At 37.2% G+C, this 17160-nt stretch overlaps 1 protein-coding gene across 4 annotated transcripts in view; it reads left to right on the top strand.

Annotated features, from left to right (window-relative positions):
- The first annotated feature begins 474 nt into the window (after nucleotides 1-474).
- The window catches only part of LOC128861281 (serine protease nudel), a 33941-nt gene continuing 17255 nt past the window's right edge, over nucleotides 475-17160 (top strand). The window contains exons 1-6 of one of the 4 annotated variants that reach the window (XM_054099300.1): nucleotides 475-655; nucleotides 934-1044; nucleotides 9093-9230; nucleotides 13896-15605; nucleotides 15988-16390; nucleotides 16462-17104. In XM_054099300.1, the coding sequence (XP_053955275.1) occupies nucleotides 1014-1044; nucleotides 9093-9230; nucleotides 13896-15605; nucleotides 15988-16390; nucleotides 16462-17104 (2925 nt within the window). In that variant the 5' untranslated portion in view covers nucleotides 475-655; nucleotides 934-1013. Of the gene's footprint in view, nucleotides 681-933; nucleotides 1045-9089; nucleotides 9231-13895; nucleotides 15606-15987; nucleotides 16391-16461; nucleotides 17105-17160 lie in introns of all 4 variants that reach the window. The other 3 variants (XM_054099298.1, XM_054099296.1, XM_054099297.1) reach the window with 3 other exon arrangements.

Genomic DNA, 17160 nt, shown 5'->3' with positions numbered 1-17160 from the left:
TACCAACTTGCAGAATTTTTTAAGTGTTGACTATGCAGTGGAGCAATGCCCCAAAGTAACCCCGACTTTATGCTGCGGTGCGTGCACGAACTACCTACCCACTAACGCAAAATATGCCCGTTGCTGGCGAACATAGTATTTTCCATAATGAAATAGCAAAAAATACTTTCTGATTTATTTTCTTCGATATTGTTGACGTTTTTCTTTTGAAAGCATGATGTAAAATAACACACCCGCGAAAAAGGCGACAATATAATAATATCCAGCATTTTTTTGCTAACCTAAACAAAATATGCGTTCCAAAGTAAAAACAAAAATAATTGAATTTCATTAATTACCAGCGAAATTCAGTGGTTATGGCAAAATTTACTTTACAATTTTGGGTCGATTCTTGGTGGTTTGCAGCGATGCTCTACTTTTTGAAATGATTAAAAAGCAGAGTCGAAAGCCGTTACCGGGCACAGTCGCGCCGTGTCGTTCAAACGGAAGTGATCGGTCGGTCGTTCGTTGAATTTGGTTGGCCGGAGTATTCGCGGGAGTCGAATTATAATTGCTTGCACCTACTTGCTTTACATATCTGCAAGGCAGCTCACTGAGTTTCGGATTACATTGATTTGGATTACATACACATTAGGATGTGTGCATACATACATATGTATGGGTATATTGGATTAATGAAAGTGTGTTGTGCATTGAATGAAACTGTTTATAACGAAAGTGCAATTTGATCCTTGTGACGGCATAGAAACATGTGTTTTCACTTGTAGTGAACACTCATTAATATATCTACATTTTTTATGCATAAATATATTGGTGGATATTGAGGTGGAAAAAATTTCAATTGTGGACAAACTCTGTGTACATATAAAAATGAATTTATGCTACAGAAAGAGAGCGAAATGCTTAATTCTTGAATGTGTTTTATAATTTCAGTTAATTTTTACGGAAAAGTCAACGCAAGAGATTTCGAATTTAGCTAATCAATATTTGAAATAAATGAATGTATCGATACAATGATGGCAAAAATAAAGCGACTATCCGAGGGTAGGTTTGCAATAATCTAGTTTTTGTGAAGTGTTGAAAACTTTGGTGCACATACTATATACATGTATACATTATATACCTACAAGTATGCGTACATATGTAGTTATATACAGTGAACAAAAAACAAAAACAAAACGTGTACAACAAATAGTTTTGTCTTTGGCATGCATTATTTCTAAAACCATTTAAACTTTAAAGTTGCAACCAACAGTTACTAAAAGACTATTTCAGTTTCTTTCTTAAATAGTTTCAGGAAAATATAAACCTCCCTTCCTGAATTAAACAACCACAATCTCCGGCTTTCAACGAAAGTTAGGTATCTTGGAGTGATACTTGACTTCTAACTCCATTGGAAGCTACACATTGAAAATCGGGTAACGAAGGCCTGCACGAGTATAGCCTTCTACTCCTGCAAATCTATGTTCGGCAAAAAATAGGGACTCAAGCCACGGGTCGTGCTGTGGTTGTACAACGTAGTGGTTCTGCCAATTTTAACGTATGGATGCCTGGTTTAGTGGGGAGGGCTATAATATCACCAAACTGGGGAGGGTGCAAAGGACTGCATGTATTTTTTTTTTTGTTGGGTGAGGTAGGGTTCAAAATGCATTCGCCCTTACAGCGACCGTCGTCTACTGCGTCGTGTGGTGTAGCCACTAAAACGATCCCTCCGCTCCTTCTGGGGAGACACCCTTCCCAGAACTGCTTTCTATATTACTTCGAGAGAACCCAGAACGGCATCCATAAAGGACCAATTCTATTCACCCACGTCTGGGTCCACCATTTTTGTAGCTGCATGTATTGGCGTCACCGTAGCATGTAGAACTTGTCCCTGTGCTGCCTTGAATGTCGTTTTGTACTTTTAAGTTATTTCCATCGCTGCTTAAAGTGCAAACAGGTTAAAGGAGGTTGGGCTCTGGAGGCAAGCTCTCAAGGGACATGGCTGTACAGTTAACACCATATTTCTCTGAACTTTGGACAAATCTTTCGATCAAAAAACTTCAGTTTGAGGGTCGTGCTAGGACAATTTTTCCAAATAGGCAGGAGGGCAACGAGGGGAAAATCTGCAGCGAAACTGGCACCTCTGTCTTCACTGACGGTTCCAATGGAATCGTAAGTCGTAGCAGGGGTTTTCTTTAAAGCTCCCAATTTATCTACCCCTTTAAAATTGCCGAATACTGCTAGTGTTTTTCAAGCAGAAGTCTTTGCGATCTTGCAGGCGTACAAAATGCTTAGTAGGAGTAAGTGAGATATTAACACTCTCCGATTGTTAAACCGCGATCAAGGCTCTGCCCACACCATGGTGCAGATTCAAACTAGTTAATAGTCTTAAGGAGATCATATAGTATATCTTAGGAGTGCAGGCAATATTTCCTGGGTTCCAGGACATATGGTAGGTACATAGAGGGAAATGAAATTGCTCATGCCATGCCACAAAGCGGGCTGAATTGGTCCTAGATACCTCCTACTCGGTCATCGGCATCCCCCTAAGAGCACAGAAAAGATGGAGCTCCATTTCTTTATGTGCTATTTCGAAAACCCTGTGACCGCAGTATAATAGAAGGAGGATTCAGAAAGTCTTGGGGACTCTCCGCCATTCAATTTCCAAACTCCTAACTGTCTTTATCGGTCATTGGACGATCGGCACACATCTGAAAAGCTATGTTTAACATTCAACCCCCATTGCACAAGTTGTGGGGACCTTTCAGGGAAGGAGACTGTTGAGCCCTTTCTTTGTAAATGTCCGGGTTTGGCAGCTAGCCGATTAAGGTCACTGGGTGCTTCTTTCTTCTACAGTCTGAGGCAGTGCTCCAACCTTCAAACTTTTCCATTGCATCAACAGCTCTGGCTGGCTGTAGATATCTGCCTGTTGGAAGTCCTAGCTATCCTGGAATTTATTTTGTAAAACTAATTTTATTACCCAAAACTTAAAAAAAAGACAAAAACACTTTCTTCTTCGAGCACCAAAAAATAAATAACTTGTCGTTCCGTTGGCAACACTTTAAATGCATTTATTTAGTACATCAACAAATGCCTCCGCATCATCTGCAGAATATTCTGGCCAAACACCATCAGTAACGACGCACTGTGGAGATTAACGAACGAGGAACCCATCCTTAGGGAATTCAAACGCAGAAAGTGGCGATGGATAGGTCACACATTGAGAAAACCACCAGATAGCATCACGAGATTGGCACTGGACGGGAACCCGCAAGGGAGCAGAGGTCTTGAGAGTCTCGTCGGTGCCCTATGCCCCCGATAGGAGTGAACAAGAAAAAACAAATTTAGTAAGAACCGCTATTTTTATTCACTTTTATTTCCGTGCTGTGATTGTGCGAGTTTTGTTACCAAGTACAAGAAAAACGGTGAAGTAGGAAGTCCATGTAGGAGGAGAAGGTCCAAAAGAGTCTATCTTCAAATTTTACGAAATTTTTCAAATTCCCTTGATTTTAGGGCATATATGGCGCACAGCAAGCCATATTTATCAACAAAAAATGTTGGTAAAAGTTAACAATATGCCAGAGAGTGCATCTACGTGATAATGACTTGGGATATTGTAAAATTTATAGATGAGTCCAAGTTAAATTTTGTTTCATTTGAAGTCTGCTGGACGCCGGTTCAAGTGGCGCAAGGAGCGCTAAGCGCTGATCAACAAATATCTGAGTAAAACGGTAAAGCACAAAGGAGGCAGTGTCAAGGTGTAGGGCGCACTTGGCACAAAAGGCGTACGCAATCTTGTCTTCATTGACAGAATAATGAACAAATTGGACTACTTCAGGATATATGGGAAAATACACCGCCCGATGTTACACAAAATGACACTTCTATGACAAAAATAAATAAATAAATTTAAAAGGGCTGCAAGTTGAGTTAGACGCCAGACGTGGCCACACAAAGTAGTAATTATTCTATTATTTTTAATTAAATAAATAATATTTTTTTAATCGTAAGTCGTAGTTTTTGGTAATAAATTGATTTTTACAAAATAAAATTTTCTTTCAGTTACTTTAAAGTTCAATTGGTCGGAAATATCGAACGTCCAAGACCAAACGCTTTGGGATACATTTTTTTTTTGGTTCACTGTATTTATATATAAAGTGAGTAAGAGTATTCGTAATAGAAAATTTATTTGCTCGACGTTTTTATTCGAATTTTCTCAAAAGTTTCAAAATGTGAGAAATCAAGAGAAAAATATCAATGGTTGATACTTCTCTATGATAACGACTTAAATTAAATAATAATAATAATATCTTAATGTATTAAATAATTACTATAGCTACTACTTACAGCTATTTTTTATGAGGAGCTTTTTCATGGGCAGAAAGGGGCGACCGCTTTTAGAAAAAAAATTTCTATCATTTCTGTGCTATTTCATTCACGTAGAGGTGAACCTACGCACTCCTTTCAATTAGTTGTCATTGCAACTGCATAAAACATCCCCCTCATATTTTGGAATTGCAGAATGCTGCTGAATTAAGAGTCCGTAGTCCTTGGTTCTATTTAAGTCGAAGTCATTTCGGTAACATAGAACCGAGTCTCAGCTAGCATGTAGAAGTAACATTTTATAGCATTCCTCGTGGATTATAACGCCGTAGTCTAAATAGACGAATCTTCTCCACTCTCCTATGAATTTATTGATATCGCGCATTGTGGCTCTGACAGCTCTGTTAGCATACTTTCCAAGCGTGCTATGCCCAAGGAATGTGAGGGCGGGCCAATTACATAGGGAATGCTACACTGTTTCCTCTCTTTCTTCAAGGCAACAACTGTGATTGGTTCTGTTGTAGAATAGCACAATTCTTGCAGTAAGCTTTCTGTGAACTAATGACCAGTGAGAGTTAATATAATTTTAAAGACCTCTTTTCTTGGATATTAGATAACTGCATGAATGTAGGGAAATGTTTCAACATATTCCTTTGTTCTCTTATTTATTTACCCTATCAACTCTCAGAAAGCAATATTTAAGAGTCAGTAAGCCGAGAATAAATAGTACCAAGAATGATAGTTTATTAGGTTTGGCCAATAACTATGGCGAAAAACACAATTGTGAGGGGAACTTCGGCTACCATGTCACGGGAGTATTCGCAGCCAAAATTTGCACGATTATTTCACATGTATTCACACACTCGTCCAATAAGTCGTTATTCAGACGACAACGAAGTGTCGTTGGTCTTAGTTTCTTCGTAAACAAACCGATTCATAACTCCTGCTACGTCAGCCCAACCGCTGATTCTGTGAAATTCGCTGAGCGGGTAGTCTGATATTGGTCACCACCATGACGGAAAGAATAATGAGATGGCGCCCATCGTGGTACCGTTACTTTGCTCTCAGCGAATTTGGCAACGAGTCACGTGATTTTAGCTCCAGTATGGCCAGACTAAAATTTTCGTAACTTGATTAAGCATTTTTTTTTTGCTATTTAGTCTTGAAGTTTTAGTTGTTTCTTCATGACATTTTTCTAGCCTGTTCTAATTAAAAGTAATGTTTATAATTTTGCAAAATGTACATATTTTAAAATTAGTTCAATAATTCAATCAGTTTTATTTAGCTTTACTTTTCTTTAATATTTGGTCGCATTGCCCGCGATTGCGGTTATTGTTGGTGTTCTTCTCCTTTCAGCAGTGAAATCTCTCTCTCGCTATTGCAGTGTTGCCTAGCTTTGGATATAAAAACGCACTAAAATTTAAAGAAAAAAAAATTATTAAATTTTTATTGAATTACTTAAAGAACTTTGTATGCATGAAAAATCGTCTTAAAATGTGCGTTTTTTTAATAAATGTGTTATGGTTATGTACAATTTAATTTATTCGTTTTTGTTAAGAGAACGCCTTTTTTGGTTATGTAACAAAATAAGGGACTCTTTTTGTAAAAATGTCGTTATGGGTTCTTCAGTATTTTCAGGAATTTTGTTGCTTATTTTTACTATGAACGCACCTTTTGATGCCCTATGTCCCATTAAGGATTAAGGACCGGAAAAACAACTACACCTCTATGGTTTTAACTCGCATTCAGTAAATTTTTTTTTTTTTTTTTTTTTTTTCGTTTATTTGCAATCTATTTTTAAAATAATAAGCAAATTATCTAACTATTAACAATTTGACTTATATTATTGAGCTCCATTGAGGTCAATAATGATATATATGTATACTACGATTAATGTACACTTATATTCAGACTTATGTGTTAGATTTTAATACATTTTAATATTAGATTTATCTATTAGGTTCTGAATGGAATGTCTAATACATGATGTCTTTTAAGTCTATTAATTTCATTAGTTTCATCAAGTAATGCAATTGCTAGCGGGTTATCGTGATAACTTAATCTCTGTAAATATTTTGTGGTAATTTTTTTAATTTCATCTTTTATAAAGGGAATTTTTAGATCAGTATGTATGGCTTTATTTGTGACGAACCAGGGTGCACTTGTGATAAGCCTTAAAGTTTTTGACTGATATCTTTGCAGAATTTCTATGTTAGAATTGCAAGCAGTTCCCCACAGTTGTACTGCGTAGGTCCATACTGGCTTTAGTATAGTCTTATATATTAATATTTTGTTATTTAGATTAAGTGTTGATTTTGGTCCTAGTAGCCAGTAAAGTTTGTTTGTTTTTATCTTTAACTGGGTTTTTTTTGCTTGAATATGGCATTTCCAGGTTAGCCGTTTGTCCAAATGTATGCCAAGGTATTTGACCGTATCATGTTTGGGAATTATATTACCATTTAGATAGAGTGAAGGGCATTCTTTCCGTCTCAATGAAAACAAAACATGCACAGATTTGTTTGTGTTAACTTTTAATTTCCATCGGTCCAGCCACGTCTGTATCTCGTTTAGTTCTATCTGAACTAGATTGGTTGCATCAATTGGGGACGGACTTGAAGCTAGTATAGCGGTGTCATCAGCGTATGTAGCCATTAGGACATTTTCGGTTTCGGGTATGTCAGATGTAAAAATCGTATAAAGTATAGGACCGAGTACGCTACCCTGTGGTACTCCAGCTTTTATGTATCTAATATCAGTTATTTCTTCATTTACCATTTAAATTTAAACGCTTTTTAAATGTGTAAAAAGGTTTTCAATGTTAAGAGAAGAAGATTCAAGAGAAGAAGATTCAATATTCTAACATAACCTAAAAGGAGCAAAAAATTAAATTTTTACTTGCAAAATATCAAATTTTATACGACCCATCAAATTTTCATTAACACTAAAATCTTCTCAGAGTGACCTTTTTTAACATTCTTCTGTTTAATAATACAGTATTTTTTTAATTTACAGTTTTGGTAGCGTTAAATTAAAAAAAGAAACAAACACTAAACTTAAAAATTTTCGCATTTTGGGTATAAAAAATCACTACATTTATTGCCAAAAGCAAATGGTTGGCAACACTGCACAACTCAGCTTATGCGACGTCACGCACTCTCTAATGGGCGCAATCTTGTTTCTATCATTCTTGGGTCACCACATTAAACATCTTTTCAATGTTTGCTTTTTATGAATGATTTTTATTTCTTTCAACAATTTACCTTTGGAAAAACATCGCACTTTATTGTCGAAATACTGAGTCTCCATTTCGTTTAATAACTCTTTACAGTCAGCAAGTACAAGTACATATGTAGCTGAGAGATAAAATCGGTGCCTAGTCCTCGTTTTTTTTTCATAAAATAAAAAATAACTAAAGAGCCGCAGCTTCATAACCAAAGAGCGACATCTGACTCGCGAGTCGCAGGTTGCCTACCTTTGGTGTAGGGTAAAAATGATCTTAAGGTCAAAGTGCGATCCTCCTTTCATTCTATATTTAGTTCTAAGTATTTGGGTAAACAGAAAGAGTATTCGAATTTTTGCTAGTTCAATTATTCACGAAGTATAAAAGTTATATATTTAATTTTTTTTACATGAAAGTATGTACAAGACTACGAGTCGCAATTTCTCAATAAGCCGTGTAGTGTCCATCGTTGTCGAGTATAGCCTGGTATTTTCTCTGCAAGCTTTGAACCAACTTTTCTGTGTAGCTCGTCGGCAAAGAAGACCAGATTTTTCGAACTTGGCGCACGAGTTGCTTTAAATTATGGACTGGCCTTCCGGCAAGATGCGTTTTCATAGTTCCCCACACATTTTCAATGGGATTGGCGTCTGGGGACTGGGAAGGCCAGTCCATTATTGTGACGCCATTTCCTTGTTTCCAGGCCGTAAAGAGTCGACTTTGGTGTTCTGGGTCATTCTTCTCTTGCAAGACCCAATCATTGTTTCTTTCTCTTTCACCCACTTCAAAAGTTCTCGATTGTAAATTTCGACCATTTTTTCGGCGTTCAAATTTTGGGTGAAGAGTTCCGATCATCCGTGCTCGGAGGAGCAATACCAAACATTCACTTTCACCGGATGTTTAACAGTGCGCTGTACAATTTTAGTATAACTCCTTGGCCAAGCTCGCTTAAGTGAAACCCAAGTCCAGAAAGTTACTTCATCCGTGAAAACACCCTCACTCCAATCGCGTTCCATCTTTTCGTTAGCCCAAGCCTTGCGTTTCTCAATGTGTTTTTTTTAGGAGCAGTGGTTTGGATGATGTGGGACGGTAGGATATGTTCGCCTCCTTCAGTCGTCGTTCGATGGTGTTGATACACACATCTATTCCCTTTTTACCCTTTTTAAAAAAATAAAAAAATGCAATATTAATGAAAGTGCAATTAGTCGGCTGGAGTAAGATAGGTATAACAACCTGCCCTGTCATACTTTATATTTTGAACCTGTTTTTATTTAGTCTTAAGTCAGGCTCTGTCAGATAGTTGAACAAAGTTTCAGGTTTAAATAGAGATATTGTTTTCGACGAGGCCAAATATTAATTTTTTCATAGTAATTTCGGTCATTCTTGTTCCGAGAACATTAAACGGAATGAAAGCATCTGGAGTGTTGGATGCATACCTTCATATCATCATAATCTTTGTATATTCGCATTAATCGTTATCAATCGATTAGTCTGTTCGGCTGATTCGTTGACATACTCATTTAAATGCTATTGTACAATCCAGATTTTTTAAATATTTGTATTCTAGTAGATAATGAGGTCTTTGGCACGCGAACTCAAAGGAAATCCCTCAGAACTGCGCTTACTCGAACGCTGGCCGTTTCAGGTGTAATGCTACTGCTACTAACGACCATCTTAATCTATCATTCCATAGCACCCAATAGAATTGGTGAGTATTTTGGAAACTCTAATTAATTTATGACATTTATATATACGAGGCAGGTGTGGCTATTAGATAATGGGACTGACGGTGATCAAGGAAAATTAGACGTGCGTCGCACGCCAACAACCGCCAGTCGGGTGGTTTTCGAGTGCCTTAAAATAAAATATGTAAACATTTAAATTCTTTCAGGATTCACTATTTTTATTCAAAACAATTATATGTGAGAAGTGGCATTAGGTCTGTTCACAAAGCAAATATTTTTTAACAATTGTTACAAATTATCAAGTTTAAGTGTTCATGCATCCAAAAAACTTCCATAGTGGGGAAAGTGAGAGAACAAAGTCGCATTTCATTTTGAGGAGAAGTAGTAAGTTTTTACTGGATACATTTTTACTTGTAAGAATATGCAAGTGAGAAAAAGAGCTGAATGCAAAATAAAAATAAACGACCTAAAAACGACTTAAAATTTGCGAATTGAGTGAAAATTCAAATTTAAATAAAAATGCTGATTAAAAGAATGTAAGTAAATATATTTTAGATAAAATTTATCTGATGTCATATATTAACCCTTAACGGCCAAGAGCTTTTTTGCAATACTCGCCCATAAGGCGACGGAAAATTAGGTGAATATCAATGCGACAGATCAGTTGTGAATATTCCACAATATTTACGCCTTAAAACGTTATATTACAGCAAATATTTCTTGTCAGTGTATGATCAAGAAACCAGGGATGTACAAAATTGCAATATTTGTTAAGGAAAACTACAGCGATGATAAATAAATGAAATGAAAACTGAATTCTTTTCATGCCCCCATATTGGGGCCTTTCGTTTTCTATCGCACAAGTACTATGCCCTCGTAGCGTGGCCTTTCGCCGTTAAGGGTTAAATAGGAATAGGCCAATGATATAGAGGTATGCACTTTTTAACCACAGCCTCCAGTTAACGTTGCCGCATTTCCGAAACACAAAGCAGAAGCATTTAATGTTTTATTCTTATACTTCTTGGTTATTAACTAATTTGGCAATGAATGCCTTTTTATACATACATACATACATATAGACGGAAGCAAGGAAGAAAGCTGAGATTGCCACAACAATACTAGAATATCCTTCATCTGACAGCGATGATGAAACGGAACAAATTATTGTGGACAAAATGAAGCAATGTGATGTTATTTTGCATTTTTAATGCTTTTTTTTTAATTAATGTGAAGAAGCTCAACTGAAAAAAGTTTTAATTTTTGTGATTTTCTCGCCAACAATTTAATCAGCTGCTCGTAAAACTTGCAAATTATTACTGGTTTTGCGTTCATGTACTTGTTTTGCTATACTCTTTGTGAGCGAATTTTCGCAGATTAAGGGGGTATTCTATTTTAAAAATACATAAAAAATTAAAAATCTCAAAAAACGAAAAACTAAAAACTAAAAAAGTTATAAGTTGTTGAAGTGGGGGGTTAACAAAAAATGGCGCACCACACCTACCACGATTGCAAGCATTCTAATAATCTGAAACAAAAAAATAAAAAAGATTATTAAACTTGATGAATGCTGCTATCGTACTTACTACAAAAAAGTCGAACAAAATTGTTTTTGGCCAAATAATAAATTTATTTACTACTTTTTGTTACTTTTCGGAATTTTTTAAAAATAGTACAAATTTTATTTTGTTTATAATAAGAGTAAGTACGATAGATATATTTATTGAGAATGTTCACACCAAATTTCAAGTAAATCGGTTAAGTAGAACCTGAGAAATCAAGGTACACATTTTGAAATATATCTTCTTCTTCTTAATTGACGCTATAACCGCTTACGCGATTTTGGCCGAGTTTAACAAATTCGTTTCTTACTCGTGCTAACCGGCGCCAGTTGGACACACCAAGTGAAGCCAAGTCCTTCCCCACCTGATCTTTCCAACGCAGAGGAGGCCTTCTTCTTCCTTTATTAATAGGACTATGAATAAGTTCGTGCGGTTTTACAACAGATGGCGTAACTTGATTATTATTCCATCGATCCACATTTCCAAACATTCATTGGAGAGCTACTGTCGTAAGGCACAAACGTCAGTATAAGTTTTTTATTTGAAGCGTAAACAACAATATTTTTACCACACTTGAAAATGTCGAATTTCGTGCCAAATAATGTGTTTTTGCGGGGAATTCTTCTTCATTATTTTAATATGAAGAAAAAAGCAGCCGAAAGTCATCGTATCTTGGTGGAAGTTTATGGTGAGCATGCTCTATCTGAGCGAACGTGCCAGAAGTGGTTTGCACGCTTTAAAAGTGGTGATTTTGGCTTGGAAGACGAAGAACGCGAGGGTGCGCCGCCAAAGTTCATGGATACCGAATTGGAGGAATTGCTCGATCAAGATCCGGCTCAAACGCAAGAAGAGGTTGCAAAAACTTTGGGAGTTGATCAATCAACCATTTCCAAACGTTTAAAAGCCATGGGAATGATCCGAAAGGTAGGCCATTGGGTGCCGTATGAATTGAAGCCAAGAGACGTTGAACGCCGTTTTATGGCATGCGAACAACTGCTTCAACGGCACAAAAGAAAGGGTTTTTTGCATCGAATTGTGACTGGCGATGAAAAGTGGGTCCATTACGACAATCCAAAACGTCGGGCAACGTATGGATACCCTGGCCATGCTTCAACATCGACGTCGGCGCAGAATATTCATGGCCTGAAGGTTATGCTGTGTATCTGGTGGGACCAGCTGGGTGTTGTGTATTATGAGCTACTGAAACCGAATGAAACGATTACGGGGGATGTCTACCGACGACAATTGATGCGTTTGAGCCGAGCACTGCGAGAAAAACGGCCGCAATACGCCGATAGACACGACAAAGTTATTTTGCAACATGACAATGCTCGGCCACATGTTGCACAAGTGGTCAAAACATACTTAGAAACGCTCAAATGGGATGTCCTACCCCACCCGCCGTATAGTCCAGACCTTGCGCCATCCGATTACTATCTCTTCCGATCGATGCAACATGGCCTGGCTGACCAGCACTTCCGTAATTACGATGAAGTCAAAAAATGGATCGATTCGTGGATTGCGGCAAAACCGACCGAATTTTTCACAAAGGGAATCCGTGAATTGCCAGAAAGATGGGAAAAAGTAGTAGTAAGCGATGGACAATATTTTGAATATTAAATTTGTAACCATTTTACGTCAATAAAGTTTCAAATTTCGAAAAAAACCGCACGAACTTATTCATAGTCCTATTACCACCAGCTGGTACCGCATCGAATACTTGCAGAGCCGGAGCGTTTGTATCCAATAGGACAACATGACTCAGCCAGCGTTTTGAAATATATAGTTTCGAGAAAAACGGGTTTAAAGTTTTGGAAATAATTAAGATTTTAACAAATCCTTTAAAGGAAATATTCTTGAAAGGTTAAGCTTTGAGAATATCAAAAAAAAGAATACCCTAGTGTAGAAATTCGAAAAAATCGTTTTTTTTAAGTTATAGGCAAATTACTGGATAATTTTTACATGAACGGACGCATTATTTAAATACCCACCATTAGTACGTCTACAGGCTGCCATACGAGAACTAAAATTTTCAATGATTCGCTCACACAGCTGAGAAATCATTGTTGACTTACTCACAAAGATTTTACTTTTCAAAAAACCCTAGTCGGGTCTGTCAGTTCTTTTTCCAACCTCTACAGAACTAGTTTCTTGAAAAATTTGTCACCAACTTTTGTATTGTCGACTCATTCAGACGATTATTTCCACCAAAAAAATTACGCGGTAAAAATTTTGCGGTGCGTTGTTGTTCTTAAAGATCGACGATTTTCATAATAAATTTCAATAATTTTAACGCTTATTTCTATAGTGCAAAATTGTACACCTGCATACTTGACAAATCTCAAAGATGACATAAAAAAGGTACTTTCTAGGAATTACACCTAATTTTCTCTTGACACGAATTTTATTTAATTTGAGTTCAAAATTAAAAAAAAGTTTCATACAAATTGTTTTGTTTTAATACGATTTTCAATATTTTATGAATTTTTTTTTAAAGTTAGATTTTTCGACTAATAAAGCTCAGGAAAAGTCTATGAGACTCGGTGAATTTTGTTCTGACCGTTTAATAAATTAATATATTTAATGAATGTAAATGCGTGAGCATGAAATAATAAAAATAATTGTTTAATATTTTTTTCACCTAATTCCCTTTTGACATGAATTTTTTGGAAACGTATCTATTGTGTAAAAAAAGAATTAGATGTATTCACTACTGACAGCTAGACGTCACTTTTGGTTTCATTCATTTCATTTGTTTTCATTAACATATTAGTACTCGCACAGTCATGACCTTGTATTAGAATTGGTTTTTTTTCTTGTTTCCCTGGAAAAATGTTTAATATAACATAAGGCTCATAAGCGGTTACTAGCCAAGTAAAGCATTTCAGTCTTAGATCATCTGCCACATTCGTCTTCGATGTTACGCAGTGTAACTTTTATCCTGTCTTGAGATGAAATTGAGTCGTAAAACTAGGGTTAGAAGAAGACTATTCGAACAATAGGTGTATATTGAAGGCGTTAATTAGTACAATATTTGCCATAGTAACTCGCGTTATTTAATAGCCACACTTCGTACATATACTTAAACCATAAGTGCTGTAAATCGAATAAATATTCAATTGTATGTAGATAAACTTCATGAGGCTGAGGTGTTAAGTTTTCTAAAGGCAAAACAATATAGCTCTCAATCGGACCATATACCCCCAAATGAAGGGGTTGTAATCGCTATAGACCAAGTATCAGCTCACGACGACATACCTGTCAGTCAATATGATCAAAGTTTGGATATACAACATTTGCGTTCGAAAATAGTTCGCCATCGATACGCGAGAGCTTTGCCAGATATGTTGGATCCGGTATTTCTGCAACATGAACCAGATTTTAATAGTCTCTATACGAAGGTGCGAAATAAACGAACTCGTTTGGAGTTAGGAAAGTTGGAGAAAGAGTATCTTCGTTGCAAGAAGGAGTCCATAAACAGCAGTGGGTGCATGGTTGCATTCATGAGGCTGTACAACTTAGCCAAAGATATCAGTGACAAAATGGATAAAATGAAAGAAATATTCAATGATAATGAAGAAGTGTTGCAACGAAGCGCCAGCTCGGCTTCTGACGAATCGAAAAAGTTATCAGACAAACAAATGCAAACACATGGTGAGGGCAGCATTCAAAATAAAGAAATTAGTGAACATTTCGTTAGATCAACGACGGAGACTAGCTTCAGTGCGGCAGCAGAAGAGGAAAGTGGAAACAATTCAAGTTTTAGTACGAACGTTGACGATAAACATATTCATTATAGCTGGATAATCGATGGACCTGATGATGGTATTCAAGAGAAAGTCTCTGTACAGGAGAATACAGCTGCAACGACACCAGGCATACGACCAGTTACAAAAATTGAGTCAATGACAACGAGTTTGCCGTATACACCAGAGCTGAAGAAAATTCAGAATGATACAAAGTCAATACCCACAAAAAATTATTCGCACAAAATCAGTTGGATTTTAGATGGCTATGAAAATGATGGTGAAACAACAATGCCCAAGGATAGGCCTCTGATGCCTGAAACAACTGAAAGACCTGAGCATACATTCTCTAGCACGACGAAATCGAGCGCATCTATGGAAATTATGTCAATAGGTACAGAAAAAGTAAGTTGGATTTTAGATGAGTTTGAAAATGCAGAAACTCAGAAACCTGAAAAAATAAGTTGGATAATAGATGGTAACGATGACAATGATACAGTTGCTACTAGTACCAGTAGGATCACATCGACGTCAACTCGCGATGTATTCGAAGAATTGGAGAACATCACCGAAGGGGTCGAAAAAGAAGAAGACAGGCTACGTAAATTAAAGAATGACGCTATAAGTGATGAAGAAAAAGATGACTCCAAAGATGGGTACGGACGTGTTGTTTCTATTACCAGCGGCCCAATCACACAATCTACAGCTGTTCTGGTAATGAACGAAACGGTTATTTTTACCAATACTTCAGATGTTATTATCACCTATGGTGGAGTCTGCGCTGCAACGCCAAGAACAATGTTAGATCGTGAGAAGGCGCATACAGGCGCCAAGTATTCGTCCCATCCATTAGATTATCCAACGAGTGAAGAAAATATGGTTGAAGAGAGGGAACGGCAGTATAGCTATAAGGCTGCTAAACGGCCAACTGTGAGTCCATACGATGCCAAAATGTGGGAAGAATTATTTCGTAAGGGTGCTATAGTGCCAGATCAGCAAGGAGAATTAATTGACAACTTCGATGCAGGGGATATGAAAACCTTTACGAGCTTTGGAGCGAAAGTTAACTCGGCAAATTTAAACCACTCTCCGGGTATGTTTTTTTTAATAAAGTCTAAAGCTAATTCCGGCTAAACAAAATGATCCTAAATAATCTTATGAGCTGTAAATTTTCGTATATCGGAGTTTTTTCTTCATAAATAAATTCTTTTTGGAACCCTAGATGTGTAATTTTTCGGTCTACGCGAGCATGTTGAAAATATTCTTAAGTGCCGTTAGATGAATGTTAAAAAAATGCTTCCATAATTGAGCATTGCGCTCAACACGCCAAAATCGCTCAGAAAAAGCTCAAAAATTGTACTTTTTCGGATACTTATTTCGGAACGTTCTCTGTTTTGTTAGCCGCGATCTAACTGCTGAATTTATGCATATGTAAGTAGTAAATTGTATACCATTTCATTTGCACATATTTTCAGATGCACAGTTTTTGACCTTGTGTGATCAAGTAGCAAAGAGGTTACGCAATAAAAACACGAACACCGAATCAGAAAGATTCACACCAGCTCCAGGTCAGCGGTTTACAAGCCGCGGTCCAGGTGGTTTTCCCGTAACGGGCGAGACGATGAAAGCAACAGCTCAGTTTCTTTATAATCCTAATTTCGGTATGCCTACCATACCAATATGCTTTTACATAACACCTGCTAATTTCCGTATGGCCAACCAGAGCCCTATGTGGACACCCAATTACAGTAACATGGCCAGTAGCTTTGCTAGCGGTCCAATGGGGTTCAACGTCCCAAACGGAATTTTCTTTGTACCACAAAATTTTGGACCAACGGGAAATTTCTTTAGGCAAAGTGGTGGTACAGGTGCTGGCGGGTAAGTGGTCACATATAAGTACAATGGCATCTTTTCGGTTATGTTGCAATGATTAAGAAATTATTTTTCAGCAGCCAGAGTAATATACCGAAGGCTTTTACAAATACCGCTTCGCCACGGAAACAACAACAGCAATTCTTTTGCACTTATGTGCAAAATAATGCCGAGAATAATAACAGCGGTATAAACCCTGATGGACCAGACAGTGGTTTAAATACTATGACATTTTCGAATAGTAATTTCAAGATGCGTTCAAGTGCGCAAAATCTTTCTCAGGACATCATTTATGCCTCCTACACGAACTTTCCTGACCACTTGGGTCGCGTGGATAATTTCAAGTGCGAATCGGCAGACGATACTAGTTGTTACAGCGGCAAAGAATGCATCCGAGTAAGTTCTTGGTGTGATGGTTATGTTGATTGCTCAGATGGCAGCGATGAGGCAGCTTGTCGTTGCATAGATCGGCTGACCAGCAATCGTATATGTGATGGATATGCCGACTGTCCGATGGGCGAAGATGAACTTGGCTGTTTTGGTTGCAATGACGCAGTTTTTTCCTGTTACGATAGTCCTGAAGAGTATATCGCTTTTAACCGATCGACAGTGTCGATGTGTTACAGCGCAACCGAAAAGTGTGACGGCGTCATGAACTGCCTGAATGGACGGGATGAACTTGAGTGCAATGTGATTGTTAAAGATGTAATGGATCACATGGTAAGTTAAAAGGGCATGCAAAAATGTGCGATTCTTATACTTATGGAACACTTTAA

The sequence above is a fragment of the Anastrepha ludens genome, chromosome 4 (assembly GCF_028408465.1).
Source record: "Anastrepha ludens isolate Willacy chromosome 4, idAnaLude1.1, whole genome shotgun sequence".
Lineage (NCBI taxonomy): Eukaryota > Metazoa > Arthropoda > Insecta > Diptera > Tephritidae > Anastrepha > Anastrepha ludens.
Note: the sequence above shows the minus strand (reverse complement) of the source record. Positions and strands in the feature narration are given on the sequence as shown.